General features: G+C 38.0%; 3 protein-coding genes across 3 annotated transcripts; 1 reads left to right on the top strand and 2 right to left on the bottom strand.

Annotated features, from left to right (window-relative positions):
* The first annotated feature begins 487 nt into the window (after positions 1 to 487).
* Positions 488 to 4163, top strand: LOC131782121 (cuticle collagen 1). The gene is made up of 5 exons (XM_059098834.2): positions 488 to 555; positions 1584 to 1650; positions 2350 to 2637; positions 3089 to 3169; positions 3515 to 4163. The coding sequence occupies exons 2-5, from the start codon at positions 1584 to 1586 to the stop codon at positions 3634 to 3636; spliced, it is 558 nt and encodes a 185-aa protein (XP_058954817.1). The 5' UTR covers positions 488 to 555; the 3' UTR covers positions 3637 to 4163.
* A 447-nt stretch (positions 4164 to 4610) lies between these two features.
* LOC131782091 (uncharacterized) lies at positions 4611 to 9681 on the bottom strand. The gene is made up of 4 exons (XM_059098806.2): positions 9548 to 9681; positions 6524 to 6731; positions 5716 to 5825; positions 4611 to 4876 (listed from the first exon to the last, which is right to left on the bottom strand). The coding sequence occupies exons 1-4, from the start codon at positions 9590 to 9592 to the stop codon at positions 4679 to 4681; spliced, it is 561 nt and encodes a 186-aa protein (XP_058954789.1). The 5' UTR covers positions 9593 to 9681; the 3' UTR covers positions 4611 to 4678.
* Positions 9682 to 14746: 5065 nt separating this feature from the next.
* Positions 14747 to 23517, bottom strand: LOC131782090 (uncharacterized). The gene is made up of 8 exons (XM_066173533.1): positions 23390 to 23517; positions 21882 to 21985; positions 18779 to 19084; positions 18310 to 18627; positions 17940 to 17965; positions 17273 to 17654; positions 16724 to 16864; positions 14747 to 15374 (listed from the first exon to the last, which is right to left on the bottom strand). Exons 2-8 carry the CDS (start codon positions 21943 to 21945, stop codon positions 14872 to 14874), a joined length of 1740 nt encoding a protein of 579 aa, XP_066029630.1. The 5' UTR covers positions 21946 to 21985; positions 23390 to 23517; the 3' UTR covers positions 14747 to 14871.
* Positions 23518 to 24156: the final 639 nt, after the last annotated feature.

The raw sequence follows: 24156 nt of genomic DNA, 5'->3' as shown, positions 1-24156 counted from the left end.
TTTTTCGTTTTTGGTTTTTACCCTCCTTATGCTGGTACCCCATGCTACTTTTGCGAAATATTTTTCATTTGTTAACTGCGTCCAATTTATTTCGTACATCTTTGCCCCTCTTGTCAAAGGAATTTCGTTCTTGTCGAGCTACCACCAGCAACGCCCGTCATGTCTTGGAGGTGTAACCTGCTTTTTCGACAATAGATTCACCACGACCATTTTATGAATGACGTAATATCGGTTAAAATGTCATATAACCTAGAAAGCCGCAGTATATGGTGGCTTGGGTACAGCTTCGTAGGTTCATGTTGTAAACAAAAGCAACGAACAAGCTTTTGCAATGATAATGCCTCAAACGTCATCTTCAATCGACGTTCGATCAGACAATGTGGTGGAATTGTTGATCACTTTTGAAGCTCTACCAGCCGACTACAGCTTCTGAAGCGTTAAGAGACCAGATGAACCGAATGAAAGTGATCAATTATTCAGCGTTGTAGGGACGTTTAAGGGCCAGGAGTTGAAAGACGCGAACCATCATTCGCCGACGACTTTGCATCTGCAAAGGTAAGGATGAAGGCATTCCGCCTGTAAAATAATTTTCAGTTGTTCTTTTGACTTTTTCAATCTTATGAAGAATTGTTTATTTCTATTTTAATTAGTTTTCTTAAATATTTTTGTCTTTCCATTTACTTTATTTGTAAATTCCTACCTAAATAGAGAGTGCGTGTTTTGATTTAAACGCAACGTGTTTCGTATTTGCAGTAATAAGGAATTTCCGCTAGTTCAGTTCACATTAACTTAGTCAAAATAACCATACGATGTCCCATAGTTATTCTAGGGGTAATCTGAATTAAGATCTATTGGTTGTATAAATATTCGACAATGTTTTCCGTTGATTTTATTAATTTCAGGTATAGCATAAATTAGTCTCCTTGCCCAATTTGAAAATAATATGATCACTTCACACTAGGACGCAAAAAAAAGAAAAAGACCATTCAGTTTCTTTCCACAGATGAAGAATTTGAATAAATATATCTAGGTCACCTTCAAAATCAGAAACGCAGTTGATCTAAATAAATCCCTTATTGCACAGAAAGTCTGGATAGTAACGTCACCAAAACAATAGCTTTTTCGCTTTTTAATATTATGAACTTCCATTGAACCTCGGAAAATTTATTTCATATTTCATTTGTGTAATCTATTTTTCACAATAACGATCGAAAAAGTTTGTACATGAATCCTAATTTACGATGCACATATTTGATAATTTCTCACTCAGCTTTTTCATGACATGCTTTCATTTAAAATCTTTGAATGTCTTCGGTTCTGTCACTACAAGTTTTATTAAATTCTGAATCATTTTTTTCCGTGTTATGAACCGTTTTCAATAACTAAGGAATTAATTCTTTAAAACTATCTTCCTACAGGTGGACACCCTCAGCCTTCACATCCTTTTCCTTAGTTTTAAAAGCATGATAATAATAAGCATTTAATTGAAAAGTACTGTGCTGAATATTGGATATTGCCTAAAATAAGTTGGTTGTTAAAATCTGAGATTAATATGCCAATGCTCTCTCTTTTTCACACAACAGATGGGTTTACTTATGGTGCTGGGTTCCGTCCTCTTTATAACTTCTATCGCATCAGCGTCAACACTCGGTAAGATTTGCTCTATCTAATTTATTTCTAGGACATAACCCAGCTTCTCACAATCGAGCTCTCTGCGACTGACTTGGTGAGGGAATCGACCCCCCTTCCCCCTTGGAGTTCATAGATTCTTTGTCTCGTGCTCGTAAATATTTAACAAGACGCTTGAAACCTTCGATCATTTGAAACGTATCCTTCAAAGTTGACCACCACTACTAAATGTTTTCCGAGAAGAGCGTTTTGTCATCACGGTCTCAAGAAAGGTGAAAAACAAGAAAAAGAAATGAATATACGATCTCGGAAAAGCTAGATTTTCAAGTGAAACCTGTTAGTTTTCTATGTTATGGTAGTTTCAGAAAATGAAAATGATCATCGGACTCTCTCTTTATTTGCCCAACCGATATTCGTCAGCGATCTGTTGGTACCAACTTGGAAAATGTTCATCCTTAGAATTGGGGTTTAACTTCAAAGATTTTGGCAATATATCCAAAAAAATGGTTTGCTGTTATTACCATCGCTTTTCTGCAGATTTATATAATACGAGTTAAGTTGGATCTCTAAAACTTCAAATTTATGTGGTGGACGTCCTGAGACCTCTTTGCGAGATCGGTTGTAATGTATGTAATGATGTCAAAAAATCCTTGAATTATTTCTTTGTGGTTGGGGTCTCTCCTTTACAAACTTGCATCTCTTACTTTTGATCTATCACAGACCGCCTACGGCACTACAAAAGAAGTCCTAATCCGTGTCCACCAGGATGCCCTTCTTCATGTGCTCCTGCTTGTCAAGTAACATGTTGTTCACCCGCCCCTCCACCACCACCACCACCGCCCCCACCGCCACCACCTCCGCCACCTCCACCACCTCCTGGTCCGCCAGGAATGGACGGACCCATGGGAATGCAGGGACCTCCAGGACCTGACGGACCAAAAGGACCGTCAGGACCCGTCGGTCTTCCTGGCCCAGTTGGTCTACCAGGGCTTCCCGGAGCTCCAGCAGGTAAGTTCAGTAATTTGCCAGAAATATCTGTTCCTAAGATCCTATCGTTTTCAGTAAGTCAGATTATGGTGGAACACCGTTTTCACATGGCAGTTCGGCGGACATAGTGGTTACCTTAACAGTAGAATAGCAGCCATATTAGTGCCCATGTCTGTCCTGTGGAATTCGAACGCAAAGAAGAATGCAAAAAATATTTCTTTTGTTTCAAAAAATGTACATAGCTGCTCACCATGTGATTAAAATGTATTTCTGCTGTTTAAATAACACTTAAGGTCAATGTTCAACATTTCTGCAAGATAAGGTTGCACCAGGTTGCTGTCTGATCTTGCTGTCTGATTTTGCTGTCTGATCTTGCTGTCTGATCCCCGAAAAAGTCCATTATCTCTTTAGGAATTATTTAAACAATGTATGCCCATTCTATAATTTTGACAAATTACCTTTATACTCTCAGGTCCACCCGGACGTGACGGACCCATGGGACCCCCAGGAGCTCCCGGAAACCAAGGTCCTCCCGGAGATGCTGGACCACCCGGTAAGCTGTAGATTTTTGGGCTGAAACAGCAATCGCCTTTTAAAAACCCATTGGAAAAGCATGCACAATATATTTCATTTCCCCACCACTCGTATCTCCTCCTTTACAAATGTAAGTTCAAAGGTTTGAAGGAGCTACTAGGTTTCAAGTACCGACCCGTTATACAAAGTTATTTGAGATAGGGTGGTGATGAAGTGGCATCATTTGCTCGGGATGGGCAATTTTAACTTTGCAATTGGCCATTGTACAACCACTTACTCGTTTGCAATAATTTCATGAAAGTTAAGAAAGATACAACCTCTGTAATTTAACTGCTAACTGATGTGGTTTTCTCTGCCATTACAGGACCTCCTGGACTTCCTGGTGCTGCAGGACAACCGGCTCCTCCCCCCATGCCAAGCCCTTGCCCAGCTGTGTGCACCCACACATGCATTCGATCCTGTCCGCCACCATGTTGCCGTCGCTAAGTACCTGTAGACAAGTTGCGTTTGAGCGATCCTGTTGCTTTTATTAGTTTATAGCGGTTTGAGAATGGAGTGTTCTTTTTTTTTTTCTCTAATAAAATGATTTATCAAAACAAATATGTTTGGTTTTTAAGCCCGAGCAGTACGAGGATGATGGTTGTAGAGAGACTTTAAGGAAGACTTAAGTAATCGAAATTTCAATCTCTAGTGAAAGACATGTTTGTACTAGAGAACTAATGGTTATTTGAGATGCATTTTCTTTTTTCTTCGATACATGTTACACTCGTATTTAGTTGTTGTGAATACGTCAACTCTCTGATGATAGAGACTGGGACTACCATTTTACTTAGGTTACCTAAAAAATATAAGTATGAGAGCGCAAACATTGGTATGGAAATCACACTTGTGCCAATGCCTCTGTTGTGTCTCTTACGAAGGTCGTTCATGTACGTTCAGTAACACGTATGCAGAACATATTCGCCATGTATACCTGGACAAGGAACCAATTAAACTATTATTTTAAGATTTAGAAGAAAATCCGTTATGTTTTGTTATCTCACCGCTGATGATGTTTTCTGATGGTTAACCCTCTCTTCAAAAGAGCAAGTTTCTGTTTAACTGACGAGCACAAAATTCTAGTGTTAAAGAAACTTATATGTGTTTCGATTTTTTCAACACCCAGCTCGTAATTCTCATTTATGCGAAAATGTTTTTAACTAAAAGATCATTTTTGATGGATCATCGACAATTTGTTTCAAAAGTGGGAGATTCCTTTAGAGTGTTCTTGCTTGACACTATTCCTTTGTAAATGTGGATGGAACAATATCGAACGTGGGGTCATCAGGGACAGATCTTCTCAAACAATCTCCAACAATTTCCGAGGAGAGTGTTAAGAGATCGTTTCCAATCATGAACGTAATTTTCTACAAAAAATACTTTATTTGCTTCTTTAATCCTTAAGCTGATAGAGGCGAAGATTACAGGCACTGTGTATTTGCTAATAAATACACCATGGAAGGGCCATGTGCATCAACATACTGTGCCGCTATGTGGCCTTCAGTCTATCTAGCATCTGGAACCATGCTGTGACGTCCAAAGGATTACTACCAACTAATGGGTTTCCATTCTCATCGGTCTTGACATAAGAAGGAGACTTGAAGCTCTTTAGAGTAAAAATCTCACAATCCTCTTTTGAGACACAGCTGTAAACGAATTCGTGGTCATGGCCAGTTTTGTTAAGGTGCTGTGAACAGAAAAGAAAACAAAAATGAATCTACGTACTGGTTTCACTCTTTAAGGTGTGAGAGCTATGTTTTCCCAACTGATCAGTTTGTTGGGTGTTACTGGGAATTCGGAATTTTATCAGAATATTTTTTTTCTAATTTGTTTACCTCATATCCTAGAATTACCCTACAAATGGTGGCAGAATTGACATACTTGTCTAATCTGAGAGTGTTATGGAAAAGTTTTAAATTTTTTCAATGAGAATTTTTTTAATATGCATCCTCTTTTGGCATCGAAGTCTTGAGACTACCCATCGTTTTTGCTTTTAGTTAGAATTTTTTTTTTCTAACCTAAACTCCAGATGGAAGTTGACTCACAAGGTCATCAGTGCTTATTTATTGCAAGGAGCAGTTTGTACCAAGGCCACATATTTGTAGATGATATGCCGTGATAACGCAAGATACAAAACAGCTATGAGCCAGTCAACATTCGAGTAGGCCGCTGCAAAGGAGTGGAGTGACCTCCCCAAAGAACTGCGTGCTTTTGAAACGCTAAGAATTTTTAAAATTAAAACTTTTAAACTTTTAATAGAATCAGATAAGGCACAACAAAAATGTAGTTTATAAGTTTTTTGTCACTGTAAATATTTTTTGTAAATTTTTAATTTAATCTTAACTTGTATCGATGGTGAATTGTATTTTTAATAGTATTTTTATGCACTGATCACCGGTTTATACTAGCGTTTTCTATGATGAATTCGCTGAACGGTTTTTTCAGTTTTAGTAAAGCATTTGTTATTATTATAACCAAAATGGCCTGTATGACATCTGCATGCGCGCTACAAAGTTAACTTTTTACCTCAATTACCAACGCCTGATTTCTTACTGCTAACACATAATCAGTGTTTGCATTCAAACGTAAGGTGATGACTAGAGTTCCATTTCTGTTCGCGAGTATCAGCTGAAATTCTGTAAGGAACAATGAGATCATGAAAAACTGAGACAATGTCAAGTCTAAGCGAGATGTGAGGGGGAAATTTCCACCGCTCAAAGTAATAAAGTTACTTCAGTATTTACAAGGTCATTTGTTGGATGACAAAAGCAACCATCATCATCCGGTTTTAGATAAGATGGTTTTGAATGATCAAGATTTGGAAGATCATTTTCAAAACAAGCTTCTTTCAGGTTTTTTTTTTAGATAAAATCTCTTTCAAAAGATATTCTGAACCTTGTTTTCTCTGGTGTTTAAAAGTTCGGCTTCGTGGCCGTGTTCCAATTGTCTGGATACATGGACTTCTTTTATGCGTAAGTTTACGTCAAAATTATTGGCTACTGAATTACAGTAAGAACAGAATGTTTGTTCGCACAGATTTACTTTCCAAGTGTTATGTTTGCGCGCTATTGTTTACCACATGTAACGTGTGACGGTACTAGTTTCAAATATTATATTCGATTCAACTTGTAACGTGTAGAAACAAAGTCAACGGTTCAACGCATGATATGAAATTGATGATGGCATGAGTCATGTCGAAACATGTATTTAAAAAGTTTCTGCGTGAATCTGAAGTTTACTAAAACAGGGTAATATGTATGCATCATTCAACGAATTCAAAATTTAAGAATCTTCTCTCATCAACGTGTTTGATGATTTTTCTTAGTGCACTGACCGATTTCGGCTGGAGAATCACTACAGGAGCCAGTAAAAGACACTTGACTAGGCCGGTTTGAGTTAGAGCCAAATGGGAAACCAACTCTTAGAAGATTTCCGGTCCCTTTAAGTCCACTGCCATTCTTTGCCCGGTAATAAGATTGAATAAGGCATTTCTTCGTCCTCGGGTTTCCATTTACAGCTATGAAGAAGAGCACGAAATAAACCTGTAAGAGGAAAAGATCACGAGTTTAAGGGCTCGGGGACAACAATGACTCGCTCAGATAAATGGAAAATAAAAAAGTAAAAACAAACAAAAATCCAACGCAGCTGATTGAAAATAACCGAGGAAGGATAGCTTTGTCTTGGATTATTACTGATGATCTTACAAAAGTGACACATGCTAAGATACAGCTCTTTTGACTTAGCTCGGTAAAACTTGGAATTTATGCGCGCCATTAAGAGAGTGGCAAAATAGTGATCATTCTGCATAGCTATGGAACAAAGTCAGCTTTGCTTCCTTAGTAGGTTAAACAGGAACTTTTAGCAAAGCGAGGGATATGCAAAGACAGATATATAAATTAATAACGCTTCCTTAGTTAGAATTAACGAAAACCCTGATTCACATATCTCCAGGGAGCATCACTTTAAAAATCTAGAATGGCAAATTTATCGAGTCTCTGACACAAGAGAAACCGACTTTCACATTTCTTGAAACTGTTTTATTTTACGCACTGTATCATTTTCGTCATTATATTTTTAGTTCTTAGCTGTCAACGACTTGTTCACGCAACATACAGACCTTTCAATCCTTCCTAGAGGGTTTTCTTTTATACTAAAAGAAGGTTTTCAGATCTCAAAGCAAACGAGTAGAAACATCCAAAATGGTGTTAATTGAGGTACCAGTCGATTACGGATTTATAATTAAATGGAACTTTGAAATCTTAGGTTCTGTTTTTGGAATGAAAGATGACTTTCAAAGTATGTTTATCAACGATAACCAACCTTCGTAAACAGTAGAAACGTAAGTTTATTTTTATCCCTCTGAGCCGAATTTTTGCAATATCCGTAGAATTTCTCGGGCGCTGATTGGTCGAGAGCTATCGTCACATTTTGTCCATGAGCATATCACGCTTTATAAGCGCACGCTGAGTTTGTACTTTGATCGAAGAATGATCATGAAGTTATCTTTTGTATCATTTTACTCGCTACAACTTCTCTGTTAATATCTCTATTGATAATTCTTGGACTGATACAATGGTAAATAGGCTTCTCTCCAAGCGATGATGCCAATTTGAAAAGGGGTTTGAATCGACGAAATGCAAAAACAGTGCAAGTGAACTGTTAACGAACCGCTAGCTTTAAGAGGGTCCAAAAGCTTATCACAAGTCAGGTTTTGCAATTCACATTTCGTTACAAATTTGGTCCACGACGCAACATAACGCCATACTAATTTGCTCTTTGATTTATTGCTTTATAAAAGAAGGCCAACTCTTTTTTCGGTGGAAAGGATCTACATTCAGTTGCACGACTACTTTGTTTCCATCAAGATACCGTTGTTTAAATCCACTGTGTCCTTTGGACATAGTTGTTTCCAATTGATAACAGCCAAACTTATTCCTTGTTCAGTTATTGTTTAAAATGTATGAGGCTATTAGATTTTGCAATTTAAAAAGGTCTTTGCTCCGTTTCTGGTTCCGCTTAAGATTGGAAATGGCAGCGCATTTTCTTGTGCCTGCAGTAAAATAGTGTGCACTTTGTGTGCTTGTGTTTGGTTTTAGTGTGTTACACAGCCCTTCAGTACAAGAGTATACTCATTTTAACCACTAGAGAAATTTGTAGATATGTGCGAATAATTTCAAGGGCAATTGGTGATTTCAAGTGCATGCTTGATGCTGTCGTCAACTGTAAATAATAGTTGAACATATTTCTGTCAATATCCATTTAGGTGTGCATTCCAACCCAGAGTTGGCTGTCCGCGGTTCAGCTCAAGGAGAATTCCCATGTGGAAAATTTTCTCTTATGCCTCACAATTTCAGTTCGATTGTTAACTGTCACTCTCAATTTTCTCGACTATTTCGTTATCTTCATCAAGTCCCTTTTTGGTGATCTATTATATTTTGGCCTCTATGCCATTATGTTCCTTCTAATGCTGCACGAAAATTAAGGAATACAGCAATCAGCATGACTGGTTTGCTGGAATCATGTTGTTCCTTGTCTTAACGTTTTGGTCTCATTTGCTCGACATGTCTGATTAATGGAGGTGCGGTATAAACAAGGACGATACTTATCCGAATTGAGACTGAATCTTTACATGGCCCGGCGTCATAATATGTCTCGCTCATTATCCTCTCAGGTGGAGAGCATTAATCTTGTTCATATCTTAGATCCCTAAATTGGTTCCCCACTAAGAGACCCTCTCTGAATGGGAGATACCTACTTCGTCCAAAATTTTATCACCAGCACAATTATATTTCTTTCACTTTTTTTTATAGTCTAGCACGACATGGGAGGGAATGAAACCGAAAGCTGGCTGCCCCAACGAACGCTAAAATTATAGCTACTGTTAAACGATTCTTAAAATCTGCATGGGTGTGGTTTATATTTCTATGAATATAGCTCAGCAGTAGAGGTTGAGATTCCGTGACACATACAAGTGCTACTCTTATACCTTGAGAAATTTTCAAAGGGACAGTGAGTATCAGTTAGATTGATACTGAAACAAATAAATACTGGTGAAGTTGCCCTATCCATGCCTTTAAACGAGTTTCACCGGCTGATTCTGATTGTTCCTGCGATTGTGACCTAACTCTACTTGAACATTAAGACATCATTTCAGCTCTTTCGTCTGATGGCATGTTCCTTAGTTTCCCAAACAGGCGCACATTTTCAGATTGATCGTTCCAAAACATTAGCTTGTGGTTGTGCTATTTCTGGCTAATCCGATGATTTGTTACATGTTTGCCATCACTTCGCAGTCAATTAATCAGCATGCAGAATAAGTTTTTCCAGCTTTCTCTCCAACGATAGCTGAAAGACCTACCTTTCGTATAACTCTGGGTTTTTCTACCCTCGAGAGCTGCTTCATCGCAACAAAGGAGGAAACTCAGCAATGTGAGTACTTTTGTTTACCTTTCTTCGAGCTTAAATCGAATGATTGGGAGTTTTCCAACTCCCACGAAAACAAATAACTGATAAATTAGAGATGTATATCTGGAAGAGATGTCCTTTGGACCGACTGTCGCCCTTGTACCCTCTAAGGAAGAAGCAAGTTTGATAGTGATTTGAGCCGTTAACTTTAACCTTTTTGCTTTTTATTTAATGAAATAATTAATGTTAAATGCTCATTACGATTGTGTTTACTCAGAATATAAGCTTGTTAATCTGTTAAGCTAATGTAGTTAAGATGCTTTGAAGTATTAATCGGATAAACTAAGAAAGACGTTTTCGAATTCTTACCTCTCCTCGTCAGTGTTGACTGGCAGCTTCCTGTTTTTTTACACAAGAATCACAGGATGACACTTGTGTGCTACGCAGCTTCCCTTCCGTTGGTGAAACGAAGGCTATAACTTTCCTCTAAAAGTAAAAGAAATTGCTGTTGTCAGGAACTGTGCATGGATCTCCATGGTTTTCAGTTACCACCGGTTAATGCAAGACAGACTTCACTTGTCTGGACGACGCCTGTTGTCCAAAGATCACAAGAAGCTGCCATTTTATGGTTGAAACGCTTTGGAGAATGCAAGGATAGGAAAATCACCGGCTTATCACAGGATAAGAAGACAAAGAGAAAAAAAAGGTACATTGGGCAGGCAAGCTTTACACGTGATAGCTAAAGCACCTTTAACCTTGCATCGCTGAAAATCTTTCAAGATAAGGAAACACCTCCCTTTTCATCGATTGCCACGCGCGCCCTGTCATAGCCGTCTCTGCACGCGATGTCTTTAAAAATAACTTAGATATTGTCTGCTACCTGTGCATCAAATATCCATTTCCATTTGTGAATGGGTCATTGCAAGGAAAGAAGAGAATAACACATTTTCATAGAAAAAAACTTCTATTTGGAATATACGTTGCATTGCATGCAGGCAGTTGACACTTTGTTTGGCAGAGCATAGCGAATTATATCATTTCCGTTGCACGTGCACATGAGTGATGGCAACTTGATTTTAGTATTGATCTCAATTGGATATGACAAGGGTCAGATACATTATGCCATCGTAATTTTCGGCATAATGCTATAATTAGAGCATCAAGCGTAATGCTGGCGTAATTCTGAGCCTGTTTTTATTTCTTACACTTTAGGAATTTGATCCAGTAGAATGTTGCATTTTGAACCTTGGTAAGCCTAAAATTATTAGCAAGTTATACCTGTTTCAAAGTGGCGCTTTTGAGCAAAGATTTTAATTATATTTCCGACAATATCTCCAAATTTCACCAAAATTGGCCAAATATCAGCTGAGAATAAACTCTTCAAAGATCAGAACTGAAGCCAAAACACTTTACAAGAAAAAAGACTCGATATTTTTAGTGGGTCGGTGTTTGTTTCTGTAATCCAATCACATTAAAGCATGCCATTTGAAACCGTTTAGCCTGTCGGCGCTGACACGTGCTAGAGAGCAAAGAGCAGACGCAATTTGTTAGGAGTTAAGTCAAGAAGGTGAAGTGTAACACGCTTGAATATGTACCTATTGGTGTCGGTATGGAAGGTATATTTATAAATTTATTTTATTTTTAGGTATACTGCGTCAATCAGCAAAAGGAGGAGGGAAGAGGCCAGGCAGGGAAGGGCGAGCTACACAGAAAGACAATAGAAACACAACACAGTTTTTCAACGACGAATGAAAATGAAATTCCTTTTTGTTCCATCAATCATCTCCCTGGTCACATTTTTATTCTCTTATGAGTGCGAGCGTATCCGTGTGCTGATCAAGTGTTCTTTGTCGGCTGTTGAGTTTAGGGTTCTGTACAAACCAGTCTTTCATATCATTCTGAAATAGATTTCAGCCGTACGTCAGGTCACAACTTTTAGAATATTTGGAAAGTGCTTCACTTTCCGTTTTTCTTTCTCAGCAATTTGTTTTGTCACTGAAGCCGGGAGCGGCTGTAGCACGTGGGGAAGAACATGAGACCAAAAAAAATTCCAAAATAATCCGGAAGTCTCTTAAAAAAACAGCGCTTAATTTTACAATTTGTGATCAAACTTAAAGCGGTAGATAATCACGCTTAAAACTATCAAACCGCAGAGATTAGTGGATATATTAGATAATACACGATAAATATATTAGATATTGTACGATAACTTGGATATGATAAATTTCTGAGAAAGACTTCTTTAGTATAACAACTTGATCAAGACAATCTCTAAAGAAGAACTTAGCAAAGAAAATATTTAGGTCTCCAAATGAATCAATGACATATGCACCAAGCCACCACCTTGCTATGAGCGGTCAAACACGTTCTAACCGGCTTGCAGTTGACTGTTCTTGTTACATGAAATATATCTCAAAAGAAGCAATTGGGAATGTGTTTCACTTTCCGAATTCTTCTCAGCGATTTATTTGTCACTGAACATCTTTTCTATCAATAAATAATTCAGTAGATGAACGAGGAATTAATCGTCAGTAAAGACAAGGGTCCATTTGTTCAAAGGCTGATTAGCGCTAACCCAGGGTTAAATTTAATCCAGGTGTCTTTATTTCCCCATTCAAAAGCCTTTTTCAGATAATCTTCTCTGTTCTTTTTAGAGCATCCAGTAATCAAACAGTAGACAAAAATAATTGAATTGAATTTTCTTTGAAAGCCTTCTGAAATTAAATTTCACAGTATCCCTGGGTTATGTTAACCTAGCTTTGAACAACCCGGCCCGGTAAATTTTAAATTAGACTGATAAAAAAATTAAAATATAGAGCCCTCGAACGTGCTCAGGCAAGAAACGGCTGGAGCACGTAAAGGTGGAAATCCCAAAATAATAGACATAAGTTAGAGGGGAATATTTGAAAAGCTTAATAAAGAAAATATTTAAGTTTCCTAATGAATCAATGATTTATGCGCCAAGTCACCTTATTGTCATGAGCAGTCTCAAGTGTTCTCACCAGCTCGTATTGCAGGAGATAAGTGTTATAGCTTTCAAAATGGAGAGATTAGTGGATATATTAGAGATTGCACCGTAACCTGGATATGATATAACCGTGCTCTTGGTATTGTAAAGCATGCAATAGGTGGCACGTAGAGAAGAACATATTCATTTTTGGAAAGTACTTCACTTTCTAATTGTTTCCTCAGCGATCTTTTTAATCAATAAATAATTTGATAAATGGGAAATAAAAAGTAAGATAAGATAGGTAGGGCGATAAGTTGTTAACAAGAAGAGTAATGAGTATTAAAAGAAAATAGAGAGTGATAAGTACTAAAAAAATAGAGAGGCCCCGAATGTGCTCACGCAGGGAGAGGCCGGAGACGGAACACTCGCTGTAGTTGCGTGTGTCTCCCTATTTGTCTCAATTGGTTGTTCAAACTCGAGGGAGTATCGAGGTTTCCACGTCTACGAGAGTCATGTTATGTTATGTTATGTATGTATGTCAAGTTATGCATATATATATATATATATATATATAAATTTTTTTTTCTTTCTTTCTTAAGATTAAATTGAACATTGTAAAACTTGAAAATGTTTTCATTATTGTGCAGATGAAGTGGCCCGCTATTTCACCTCTAGCATTACTATCCCTGTCTTTGGTAGATTTCTAATATACTGGCAAATTTAAAAAGAGGACACTGGTCAACCTCGAGATGCTACAAACATCGACCTTAGTATGTTTACATTTTCGAACTATTAATTTTCGACTGCTGTTAGGTTTTACCGATTCACAGTGGCTGATCCAGGGAAGGGTTCCGAGGGATCTGAGGCCCCCACCCCTCCCATATTAGACTTGGTGGTTTATTAGGGGTTGATCATTATTCATCACGGGGGGGGGGGGGGGAAGGGGGGATCGGAGGATTTTGGCCATGTCACGATAAAAGATACCTAATTCCTCCATAACACTCTGTATCTCTCCCACCCTCATCGGCAGTCAATTGGGGGAGGGGGCAGTCAATTTTCTATAGTCCCCTATTTATACTCTGTTGGCGACGACCGATCCCCCCTCTGTTCCACCTGAAAGCCATGTGATTTCCCCCAAACTCCTCCACCGCCTCAGGCAAAATATAGTGCCAAATCCCGTATTCAGTACCCTCCATTATATTGGCACAGTCCACATTCTTCGGAAAACTCTTTAACGGGTCGAAATATATTTGTGTTTTCTTTAGATTGGTCATATCATAGAATAATTGTAACAGGCAAATCTGGTTTATTGTTTTTCATTATTCATGTGCGAAAGCCTCAAGGAAGAAATGGAGGAATTTTCAAATTTCGTATGGTACTTAATGAGCTATTTAAATATAGACATTCCTCATCAACAAATCAGAAACTGGATGTTTTGTCAAGTACATAATAAGGAGACCTTATTTTAAATGAGTTGATCACCACGTGCATCGTTATTGCAGGGCATTGCACCACTGAACGGTACGGGGAGAATTTGCCACGATTGCAAAAAGAGATGCTCTATTGGTCAAACATTTTGTACATGGAGAAACCCTAAAAGGTTCGGTTGTTGTCCTTTACAAAATACTGTTTGTTGCAAGGACTTTGTACATTGCTGTCCGGCAGGACTTGTTTGTATTTATTTTGCCCAGAAGTTTATGTGAAAGTAAATTGTGTAACATTTAAGAGTTCAATTTCTCTGATGTTGGAAATATTAAAAAGACGGGAGAAGTAGATTGTGTGAACACGTTACTCTGCCGTCAGAAAACAGACTTTCGAATAGAATCACTAGCTATATTTGCGATACAGGAAGTGTCAGTCCGATTCAACATTCACCGTGCAGCGCAAACATCGATCGCTAAGCTGTAACGATATGTCGATCGCTAAGTTGTAAAGATGTGTCGTGTAAACGAGATGGGTTAGGGAGGTGTAAACGATAGATCAGGGAGACGAAAACGATATATTCTTGAGCTGCAGCGATTTATCGCTAAGCTCAAACGACATATCGCTAGGTGCTCAACGATACATCGGCGATATATCGCGGCTGTTAAAACAATAGCCCTGCAATGTATTGCGGATATATCGTTGCAACTAAAATATCGCTTTAATATCGCCGATGTATCGCGATAATCGCGATATTCGGCGATATTGTTTGCATTACTTTTGCGCAGTACTGTAAGTACGATGTGAATACAAGCAGAACTATTTGTTACAGCATGAAAATCTTGATGTATATTTTGACTAAATACTACTTTGCTCAGGGAAAAAAAAAGGATGCACATATCACGTTAGAGATGGCTGATAAGTTGGACCGTATCTGTTGAAAAATTTGATTTCCCATTCATATGAAAGCCCCTGGCATCGAACTGAATTTGCTTTAATAGTCTTTCCTCCCAGTCAACTCTTTCCATGTTGCTCGAGTAATCCAAGAACGTCCTCCTCCTCAGTGTCTTGGGAAGGTTTTTCGTATCAACACCATCGAGTCGAATTAGCAGGAGAGATGAATCAGCCATTTCAGCAGAACGGTGCATCGCAATTTCCAATTCTTCACGGCAGAAGTTGCTGTCAAGATAATTTCGTGAAATGACCGCTAGTACCTTTCTGCTATTATAGATACTGTCTGCAATGTTCTCGATTATAGCCTTTCCAACAATGAAGTCCCGACTGTGAATACAGTAATTGATTCGCTTGCTCTCCAAAACAGGTGTAAGGTTGTCTCTCACCCAATTGTAGTCCAGGGTACTGAAGCTGATAAATACGTCGTACTGAAAGTCCTTCGATTTAGTGTTATCTGAAGAGGGAACGCATAACAAGATGATAAGTATTTGGTACGGTCCTCTGGGTTTAACATGATAATGAAGTCACGCAGGTTGTTGGGAGAACACGAGAAAAACCTTGTAAATCAGTAGTTGTGAGATGGGTGATTTATTAACCATTCAAGTGTTCTTCTAACATCCCACTTTATAAATCTCAGGCAAGAAACACGCAATTTTTTTTAGGAATTATAATCGTTTGTCTTACAATATAGTCACTTCCAATGTGAATTGCGAAGTTTTGACTGCATACTGCGAGGCTTCTTTAGGTATTATTAACGTAACCTTAGAAACCTTTTTTTGCTCAGCTGTGATTGCCTAATATTCTACATCTGTGACTGGCGTATCTGATTGATTGTGCTTCTTGATAGTCAGCATCCGTGCTTCTGGGATTCCTATTTTACCGACCTAGTTGACGATTTTAGGGTGACAACTTATGTGGATCATCAGCTTTGGAGTTCTAGCCAATCAGAGCTGAGAAGAACTTTCTGAAGGGTGACGTGTACCCAGTCGGCGTCAATCCCGAAAAAAAATACTTGCCGAATGAAGTCGAAACGTCGCCATCCACATTCGAATATTTTCTCTGTTTTCATCATCTTTGCGTAAATAAGAGCTTTCAGTAAGACGTTTTCCACATTAAGAGAAGCAGCAAAACATACGTAGGTCAACGAATTTCAGTATATTACTTGCTTAAATCGTGTGTAGTAAACGGAAATGTCAAGAACTTATGAAGCTGTGTAGCTTATTCTTGCTTTGTTGTTTTCGATTCCTTGTAAACACTGAAAGACTTCCAACAAAATAAAAGAATTAAACGATCTTTCAATTCATTAACTGCTACCAGTTCCTTGAAGCAATGGAAAAGAGAACTTTACCGTTTCTGTAACGGCTATTTCCTCTTTTACTGCGCGGCAAAGTTCGAAATCTACGGCTCGACCTTCAGTTGCAATTTTATCAACCGTTTCGGTGAGATGTAATTTTTTTTTCTTGGCAGAAATTTGAGAGTGGAAACTTTTTATCTTCCCTTCGCTTTAACTGCAGGAAAGCTTACTTACGACAAGATTTATTTTTTCTTACTTTTGTCATCATAACAGAACTTAATAGCCTGATAAAACACGGTCTTGGAAAGCTGAGCGACCAATCAGATAATGCGCTCCATGTGCAGTTATGTTATTATTCATATCCTCTCCCATTTTTTGGCTTTTTGGTCAAACTTGGGATGTTTTGGTTTGTGTACTGACGACATCAACGCATAAACAGTCTCAAACGAAATTCAAGTATGATAAAAGTACACCAACGGTGCAAGGAAAGAGGTAAACTCAACACTTGCGTTTCCGATGTTTTCTGCTCCTCTTCCATTGTCGATAAACGATAGCAGCCGTCAGCAGACCGAAAAATATTCCGACGCCTACCAGCAGGAACTCTGTCAAAGAAGTTTTGCTTTGCCCATCCCGAGAATCTTTGACTTCATCTTGAAAAGGAATAAAACAGGCGAATGGTCAGCACATTCTAAAGAAACATTATGAGGTGGAACTACGGGCGATGATTCAAAGCTTCGGAGATTACCTTTCATAGGTCACCCCCCTTCCTCCATCCCCCTTCCCCCACCCCAACAGTTTGTAAGTAGCCTTTCATACTCCTGTGCGCAGCGAGGCACTTTGAGTGTATGTTGTCTTGTAAATGCTATCTTGCACAATACTGTCTCACAGAATGCTTTCTCGCAGTTGTCTTACACAATGCTGACTTGCACAAGAACTCTCCCCAACCACCGACCACTTCTTGAATGGGGACGTCTCGACCCGGATAAACGATTAGGCCATCGCCTCTTTCAAGGGCTTAAAAATCCACTACTTTAACGTTACATGTTGCTCGTACTCACTTAATTCAACAAGATTCAAGTGAATTGTACCAGAGTCGCTTCCTTTTAGAGTTAAGACCTTACAGTGATATGCCCCAGTATCCTGCTCCGTGACGTTCTTTATCAGCAATGAGAAATTAACTTTTGGAATGGAATGCTCCTCAAAAAAGACGTAGTTTGACTCATGATGCAGCCCATTGTTACCGTCCAGGGGTAATGTCTTTCCTTTGAACGCCCAGAAGACAACTGTGGTTGAATTTGGGGTATTCTCCCCCACACACTTCAATAAAGCATTGTCGCTTTTCTTAATGGTTACTTGATCGATAGATGCGTAAGGATGGACTTTTGGTTGAGACTGGGACTTTTCTGAGCAGAAGAGCAAAAGAGAGTCATTACAACTGATCTAAACCGTTCAAAAATTCTTAAATGGATTACTTTATAAAGAGACCGTGGGTTTGCGTCGGTGAAGGGTTTTTACAAGATAATTTGCTTTAATTAACTGAGTTGATAACGTAAGTTGACCACCCTAGAAAATTTCTAAGCTAACGTATCAATCGTTAGTCCTGCGTGGCAGAGAAAATTGACGAAGGATCAACTTCCGACACGTCAGCTTAGAAAATATTTACCTTGGCCAATTACCATCATTAAATCTAAATTATCTCAGAAAGTTTTAGTTTGGATGATATACCTGCAACCTTATGACCACGATCAGATCTGCATTATAAGGCTAGTTTGACTTGAATTGATAAGCACATAAAATAGGGCTATTTTCAATTGGGTAAAAAGGGTCTCGTTTTAGTGTTTGCAGTCTGAAGATAGAACTCTCAAGAGAAAAGGAGGAGGAACAAAGGCAAGTCATGGGAGTTGCGGTGGCTACATGATAAAGTTTCAAATAATTCCATAATAAAGTATGAAGAAACTATCGTCAGAAGACACCTACAGAAAACATGGAATACATGCATAGAACTGCACTGGAAGGTGTTTCGATCAGAGACTTTAAATTCTGAATTGTCACTTTTTGACTGATAAAGCAAGACAGATGAACCTGAATTTCTTACTGTTAACAAAAAGCTTGATTTGATAACGTTTCTCGCCAAATTTATTCTTTGCTACACATGTGTATCGTCCTTCATCTTCCTTCTGTCTAACGTAAAAAATCTCCAAGTCCAGACCACTGAGAAGCAAGCCATTTCTTTTCGTTAACCCGTAAGAATGATTACCGTCACCATCCTTTACTACCACTTCATCCTTAAGCCAGGTGAAGGATGGTTTTGGCCAACCGCTGGCGTAGCAATAGAATACAGGATTGTGACCTTCTAAAAGAATTTGCGGGGTTGTGGTGAAGAATCCTCTTGCTTTTGAGAAATGTGGATGGGCTGATTGTAAAATAGAAAATAAAGTGTTGGAAACAATGGATGAAATGACTTTCGCAGAACACTGCTTGAATGAAATTTATAGCCAAATTTCCATGCATTAAATAGAGAAAGACAACTGAAACCATCAGCGGAAAAGAAGATATAAACTCACTTTTAACATGGAGAACTACTGAACAAACGTCAGTTCCATTGTCCTTTGACACCTCGCATCTGTATCTCCCATAATCCTTTGCACTGATATTGCTTATTTGCACGCTCGACCAGAGCCCTGGTACTGATTCGGATGGTAAAGTGGAAAGCCCCTGAAGTTTCCTTCCATTGTCTTCCTTGCTCCATGTAATCTGTCTCATTGGTCTCCCACGGAGGACAGAGCAATTGAAAAACACTGTCTCCTGGAGATTCGCTATAACCTGTCTCTCCTTGTGTATATTGCAAAAGATTTCGACTTGCTGTAAAGCTAACAGAACAAAGAAAAAGAACATGATGAGAAACTTCAAGTTCAAGGGCAATAATATCCTATACTTTCAACAGTAGAACAATTTTTCATAACAATTTTTTTTTGCTTCCGCAAGACCACGTTTTTGGCCATTACTTGTTTTATTACTTCAAAACAAATCTTATGGAGTTTTTTCACAGTACAGCAAATTTCACCACAGCACTTAAAACCTGTAACTTCATAACAGCAACGCATGAAGAAAAATATCTCTTGCAAACCTCATTTTCATTTGTAGGTTGTGGCGAAATACATAATTTTTGAGTAAACATCTTGCACCAATGAGAGCGTCATACCAATCATGAAGTTAGGGTACTGCAATATATTGCGTTGGAATCAACCCAACATTGGCACAAACCATGAATAACATAAACAAAGAATTGTGAGCTCAATGTAGCCCAATGTGATGATTCATGCCCATCCTAAGGACTTCGTCGCTGTGATCTGTTGGAGCTAAAAAGGTCGTCAGGGAATTTTCTATCATGTACAAGGAAGCGTGTTTTGTGTACCTAACTCGAAATTTTCACTAGTTTGTTTCTTTTGGAAGGGCTGGTTTTGCTGGCTCAAGTAAAAATTGCGCAAAGCATTTGCATAAAGTATATTTGATCGAAAATATTGTTTTAGCCTTGTGATTGCTCTTTTGGCGAAAATTGAAAAAAATTAGCAGGTTATATTTGCTTTGTGCGTCGACTGCGACGTGAAATATCCATTTCTTTGCTTTTGAAAGTTGTCCATGAATTTCTTCTTGTGTTTAAATGGAATTTTCCCGGATACAAGTACGTATTTACTTGTCACTAAGGTCTGGACTTTCTCATATGAAATGCCATTTTCCAGTAAACAACCTAAACTTTATAACATAACCCCACCTTATTGGAAAAATTTTACTTGGAACTGAATGCTACTGTTATTAGAAATGAGAAATGCTCGCGTGCTCAAACGTTTTCCACCAATAAAATTCGCTTTTAGCAACCTTGGCCTTTATTACATCACTGCATTTCATTACGTATTGCACGCACGGGGCAAATTCCAGATGGGTAACAACCGAATAGGGAGCCTACGTTTTTATGCCCATGTAAAAGCATTTGAAATAGGATACTTTTCTTCCGTTTAGTATTTTGTTCGAGACCGCAAAATGTCTTTGGTGAGAGGCCATTTGAGATAAAAGAGAGTTTCAGTTTACTTCCCACTGCATCATCATGTGGATAGTTATTTTTTAGGCAACCAGCTGTAAGTGAATAATTTTGATTTTGTCTCTGATGAAATACTGGCAGTAAGCGGGGGGAGTGTCCGTTGCGTGACGAGACCAAACACGGCTGTGAAGGAGACTTCAGGAAGCTAACTATTATTCAGACACCAGTGGCAATAGACCATAAAATATTTGTGTCTGAGTTTATTTCAGATAAAATAGAAGGCTTTTTTGCTCTCCAGTGAACGATATTGTCATTGGAATCTTTTGAAAGTAAATGCTCTTTTCCTCCTACAAAAATGCAAACATTAGTTCCTCAGAGCCCCATTTCAACCCACCTCTCCAAAAAAAATAATTCGTGCATGCGTAACATGCCTACGTTTAAATTAGACACTACTCATTTCCTTTTCTTAAATCTGATCTCGGTATTACATAAACCGACAAAGCTGTTTTCATATCTTTCTTTTCTGTTGTCTTTTGGCTTAAACCATATTTATCAGTCTTATTTAGTTTTTATTTCGGAGAAATATCTCAAATTTGTCTGGATACACTTCGTTCGAGAATCTACCTAGTGGCTGTCAAGGTCAACTTGTGAGCATTTGCAATGTTCAGTACCTTTTTTTAAAGGAAATCAAGCTAGGTCAGTCAAAATACCTAAGATCTTCTTGCAGTCTGTTTCAAGTCACCAATTAAATCTGAAAACAGTTTTTTAAAAACAAGCTATGAAGTCCATCATTGATTTTTCATATTCATGAGCACGGAAACAAAACACTATTGAGCAGATGTTTTTCAACTTCAGACGTCTTCATTTTAGTTCAACGATCGGTGTCGTATCACAACCCACGATTGTGTTCAGTTACAACTTTTGGACTGTGAAATACACCGCCATTCATAAAAGGCCAACAATATTTCTAGATGCATCATATAATCCATCAGTTATGTTTTCTTATCAGCGAAAAAAAATACGAAAACAACATTTAAATCAGGGTAAATGTTTTCATTTCATTTTTTTACCAATTCAAGCTGCATTAGCCAGACATTTCCAGTTCTGCTCTGTTATCTACGCTATACACACTCCATCTTTCCAAACAAAATACAACATAGAATAATCACTTACACTCGCATTAGAATTATTTCTTTTGCATTAGACCTACAAATCTCAAAATTTGCATAGCTCTAAGATCTAAGTCAATCACTGAAATTTAATGTATCCGGCTATAATCTTGATTAAACTTTCTCCCTAAAATTTGTTTCCTTGGAAAATTTATACGGGCCAAAAAAAAAATTTGTTTGCGACCAGGAAAAGCCGTTACTTTTCTTATTATACATTAGTAATGAGTTTTAAGCCTTGAAATGTTTGCGAAAGAGACTTTTAAATTTGTCAACACATCGATGGATGATTTAAAATGAGTCTACGACGGAAAAAATGAGATGAAAAACCGAGTTGTCTCTCTAACATGAGTAAATTTAGGTTAGAATATTGATGTAGACATGCATTCTTCATTTCCTAGGAAGGAATTACTTTGCGGAAAAGTGTCTAACAAATGGGAAACTCATAAGCCGCACTTCACTTACCACTGCAGAGGGCGCCAATGACAGCTCCACATAAGATGAACCTTTTGACGGGAAAAGTGGCCATAGGTACTTAATTTCTCTTCCAAATCGTAGCTGCAACGATCCTGTCGAAAATATCCTCGAATTTTACATCGGCAGGAAAAAACACCCCTTCCCTTCGATGCGGAGGCAATTTGTATTATGGCTTACTTTTTGGCAAATGTTCCTAATAAGATGTGAATATTATTAACTTAATCAAACAATGTTTGTCGGCAAATCTGTAATCTTAAATTTCTAGTTGGTTCTAAACTTCTACCGGCTGTGCACTCCAGGGAATTACATTACAGCATTGATTATTTTTTATTCGGAAACGGGCTCCTCAAGGGACGCGATAAAATAACTTAACTCAAAAATTTCATCTCATTTTTTTCTTAGAACTGTCAGCTATTTTGGCTCGGAAAAAATCATTTTTAACAAAACATAGCCGTCAATTTCTCATCTCAAATTACATTCACTTTGGACACGTTATTGATGTGCACAAATAAAAATGGTTAGTTACGCTTAAATTGACCAGTGCCAACATCGTTCTTGATTTTGAACGCATTTATCCCTGTAGGATATTTCCATTGTAAGATATTCTAGTTCAATAAACCATTGGTTCTGTGATAATTGATAGATATACAAAGATTGTCTGAGAAGAAAAATGAACGGAAATTTGTTACGCTGAAATTATTTACTTAGCAAAATATCTGCCGAAAGACTGAAGGTCTTGAAGGGACATATGCCCAGAAAGAGATCAGGGCAAATTAAACGCATTTATCTCACAATCCCACGCAGCGAAATCAATGCGGGAGATTCAATTTGATTACCTTTTCAAATGCTAAATCGATATTTTTCGCGTGTTTCGGAAAATATAGAGGTCAGGGGAGGCTAAATAGTGAAATAAACAAATGATCGTTTGCCGTGGATAACACAACAGCAAAGTTAAATGGCAAGCATCATGAAATAAATTTCACTTGACGCGCTTTATCTTTGCATTGTTGACAAGAGACTGGTTACTCCTTTTGTTTTCTGAGTTAAAGCGCGTTTATGGGGAAGATTATTAAAAACCGATGACCTAAATATGTATTGCTTTTGCTTTATTCAGTGTCTCGAGGATTTAAAAACATAATCCGAATCCTAATTCTTCAGAAATGTAATAACATCGACTGAAATTACAATGAAGATGTTTTAAAATTGATTTCCAAGGCGATCACCTCGGCCGATGGACAGATTAAAAACCAATTGTAAACTTCCGTGAAGCTCAGATGCATGCTCTTGAAGTTTTCGACAAATTCAAAACCAAAGCAAATGATAAAAACTGAGGGAAACAGTTAACTAGGGTCCCGACGAAGGGCTATAACACTCGAAACGTCAGCTTAAGAAACTACTATACGATAGCAAATTTACATTACCCACTCAGCTGATAAAGCTAAATTATCTTGTAATATCACCACAAATACAGCTTCACAGTTTCTTTCAGAACTTACCCCCTTTGAAGTAGCTTTACGTTTCAGCGTTAGCAATAACTTATTGACATTGTTGAAGCTTTTGGATAGCAGCAGATATGTAACGAATTTAAGAAAATAAACGACACTTTTGAAAAACATGTTTCGACAGTTCTTTTGTCATCTTCAGTTCTGATTTTACAAAGTACAAAGTTGAATTTTAAGTGTAACAAAATGCTGATTGGACAAAACAAACAATACTAGCAGAACAATGTATGCAATTGCGTTGCGCACAAAGTTGTGTATTACTTAATACACAAAGCGATTTAAGAAGATTAGGGAGTTATCAGAATGCACGAGGTAGGATACGCAGGATTCAGCAAGGGACTGCGGCTTTCTTATAGATGTAACCAGAGTAAACTTCTGAAATCTTTAACCCTCACATCTTGGATACATGAAGTACTCCGACATAAAGTACCTAATCCTTCCCTTTAATGGCTTATTACTCTTAGCGACTGTTCTCTCAAACAATTAAAAGGTCATTACGTTGCGCACAAAGCTGTGGAGTACTTAATGCAAATGGCCATTAAAGAAGATTAAATTCGTTTCAAAATCCTCTTTACACGTGTTTCTTTTCGCTTCTTCGATATGCACTGCCGTGGGGGCTTTCGATTCACCGCGTTCTATTAGCTATTTGTCGTTGTTGTTGTGTCTTCACTTAAATCAATGCCTTCCTTGAAGAAAATCGAGACAATGTAAGAAACAATCACCGTTAGGATTTAAGTTCTTTGTAACTCCAGGGTATACCA

Source organism: Pocillopora verrucosa, chromosome 10, assembly GCF_036669915.1.
Source record: "Pocillopora verrucosa isolate sample1 chromosome 10, ASM3666991v2, whole genome shotgun sequence".
NCBI lineage: Eukaryota > Metazoa > Cnidaria > Anthozoa > Scleractinia > Pocilloporidae > Pocillopora > Pocillopora verrucosa.
The sequence above is the reverse complement of the archived record's forward strand: the minus strand, read 5'-3'. Positions and strand labels throughout refer to the sequence as shown.

Excerpts from the sequence above, each read along its gene's own strand:
- LOC131782091 (XM_059098806.2), bottom strand. The coding sequence starts at position 9,592 with ATGAAGCAGCTCTCGAGGGTAGAAAAACCCAGAGTTATACGAAAG. Across the intron at positions 5,826-6,523 it reads TGATTCTCCAGCCGAAATCG|AATTTCAGCTGATACTCGCG; the intron begins GTCAGTGCACTA and ends TGTTCCTTACAG. Across the intron at positions 4,877-5,715 it reads ATCAGGCGTTGGTAATTGAG|CACCTTAACAAAACTGGCCA; the intron begins GTAAAAAGTTAA and ends TTCTGTTCACAG.
- LOC131782090 (XM_066173533.1), bottom strand. The coding sequence starts at position 21,945 with ATGGCCACTTTTCCCGTCAAAAGGTTCATCTTATGTGGAGCTGTCATT. Across the intron at positions 18,628-18,778 it reads AGTAGTTCTCCATGTTAAAA|CCCATCCACATTTCTCAAAA; the intron begins GTGAGTTTATAT and ends TTTTACAATCAG. Across the intron at positions 15,375-16,723 it reads GAGCAGAAAACATCGGAAAC|ATAACACTAAATCGAAGGAC; the intron begins GCAAGTGTTGAG and ends TTCCCTCTTCAG.
- LOC131782121 (XM_059098834.2), top strand. The coding sequence starts at position 1,584 with ATGGGTTTACTTATGGTGCTGGGTTCCGTCCTCTTTATAACTTCTATC. Across the intron at positions 2,638-3,088 it reads GCTTCCCGGAGCTCCAGCAG|GTCCACCCGGACGTGACGGA; the intron begins GTAAGTTCAGTA and ends TTATACTCTCAG. Across the intron at positions 3,170-3,514 it reads CGGAGATGCTGGACCACCCG|GACCTCCTGGACTTCCTGGT; the intron begins GTAAGCTGTAGA and ends CTGCCATTACAG.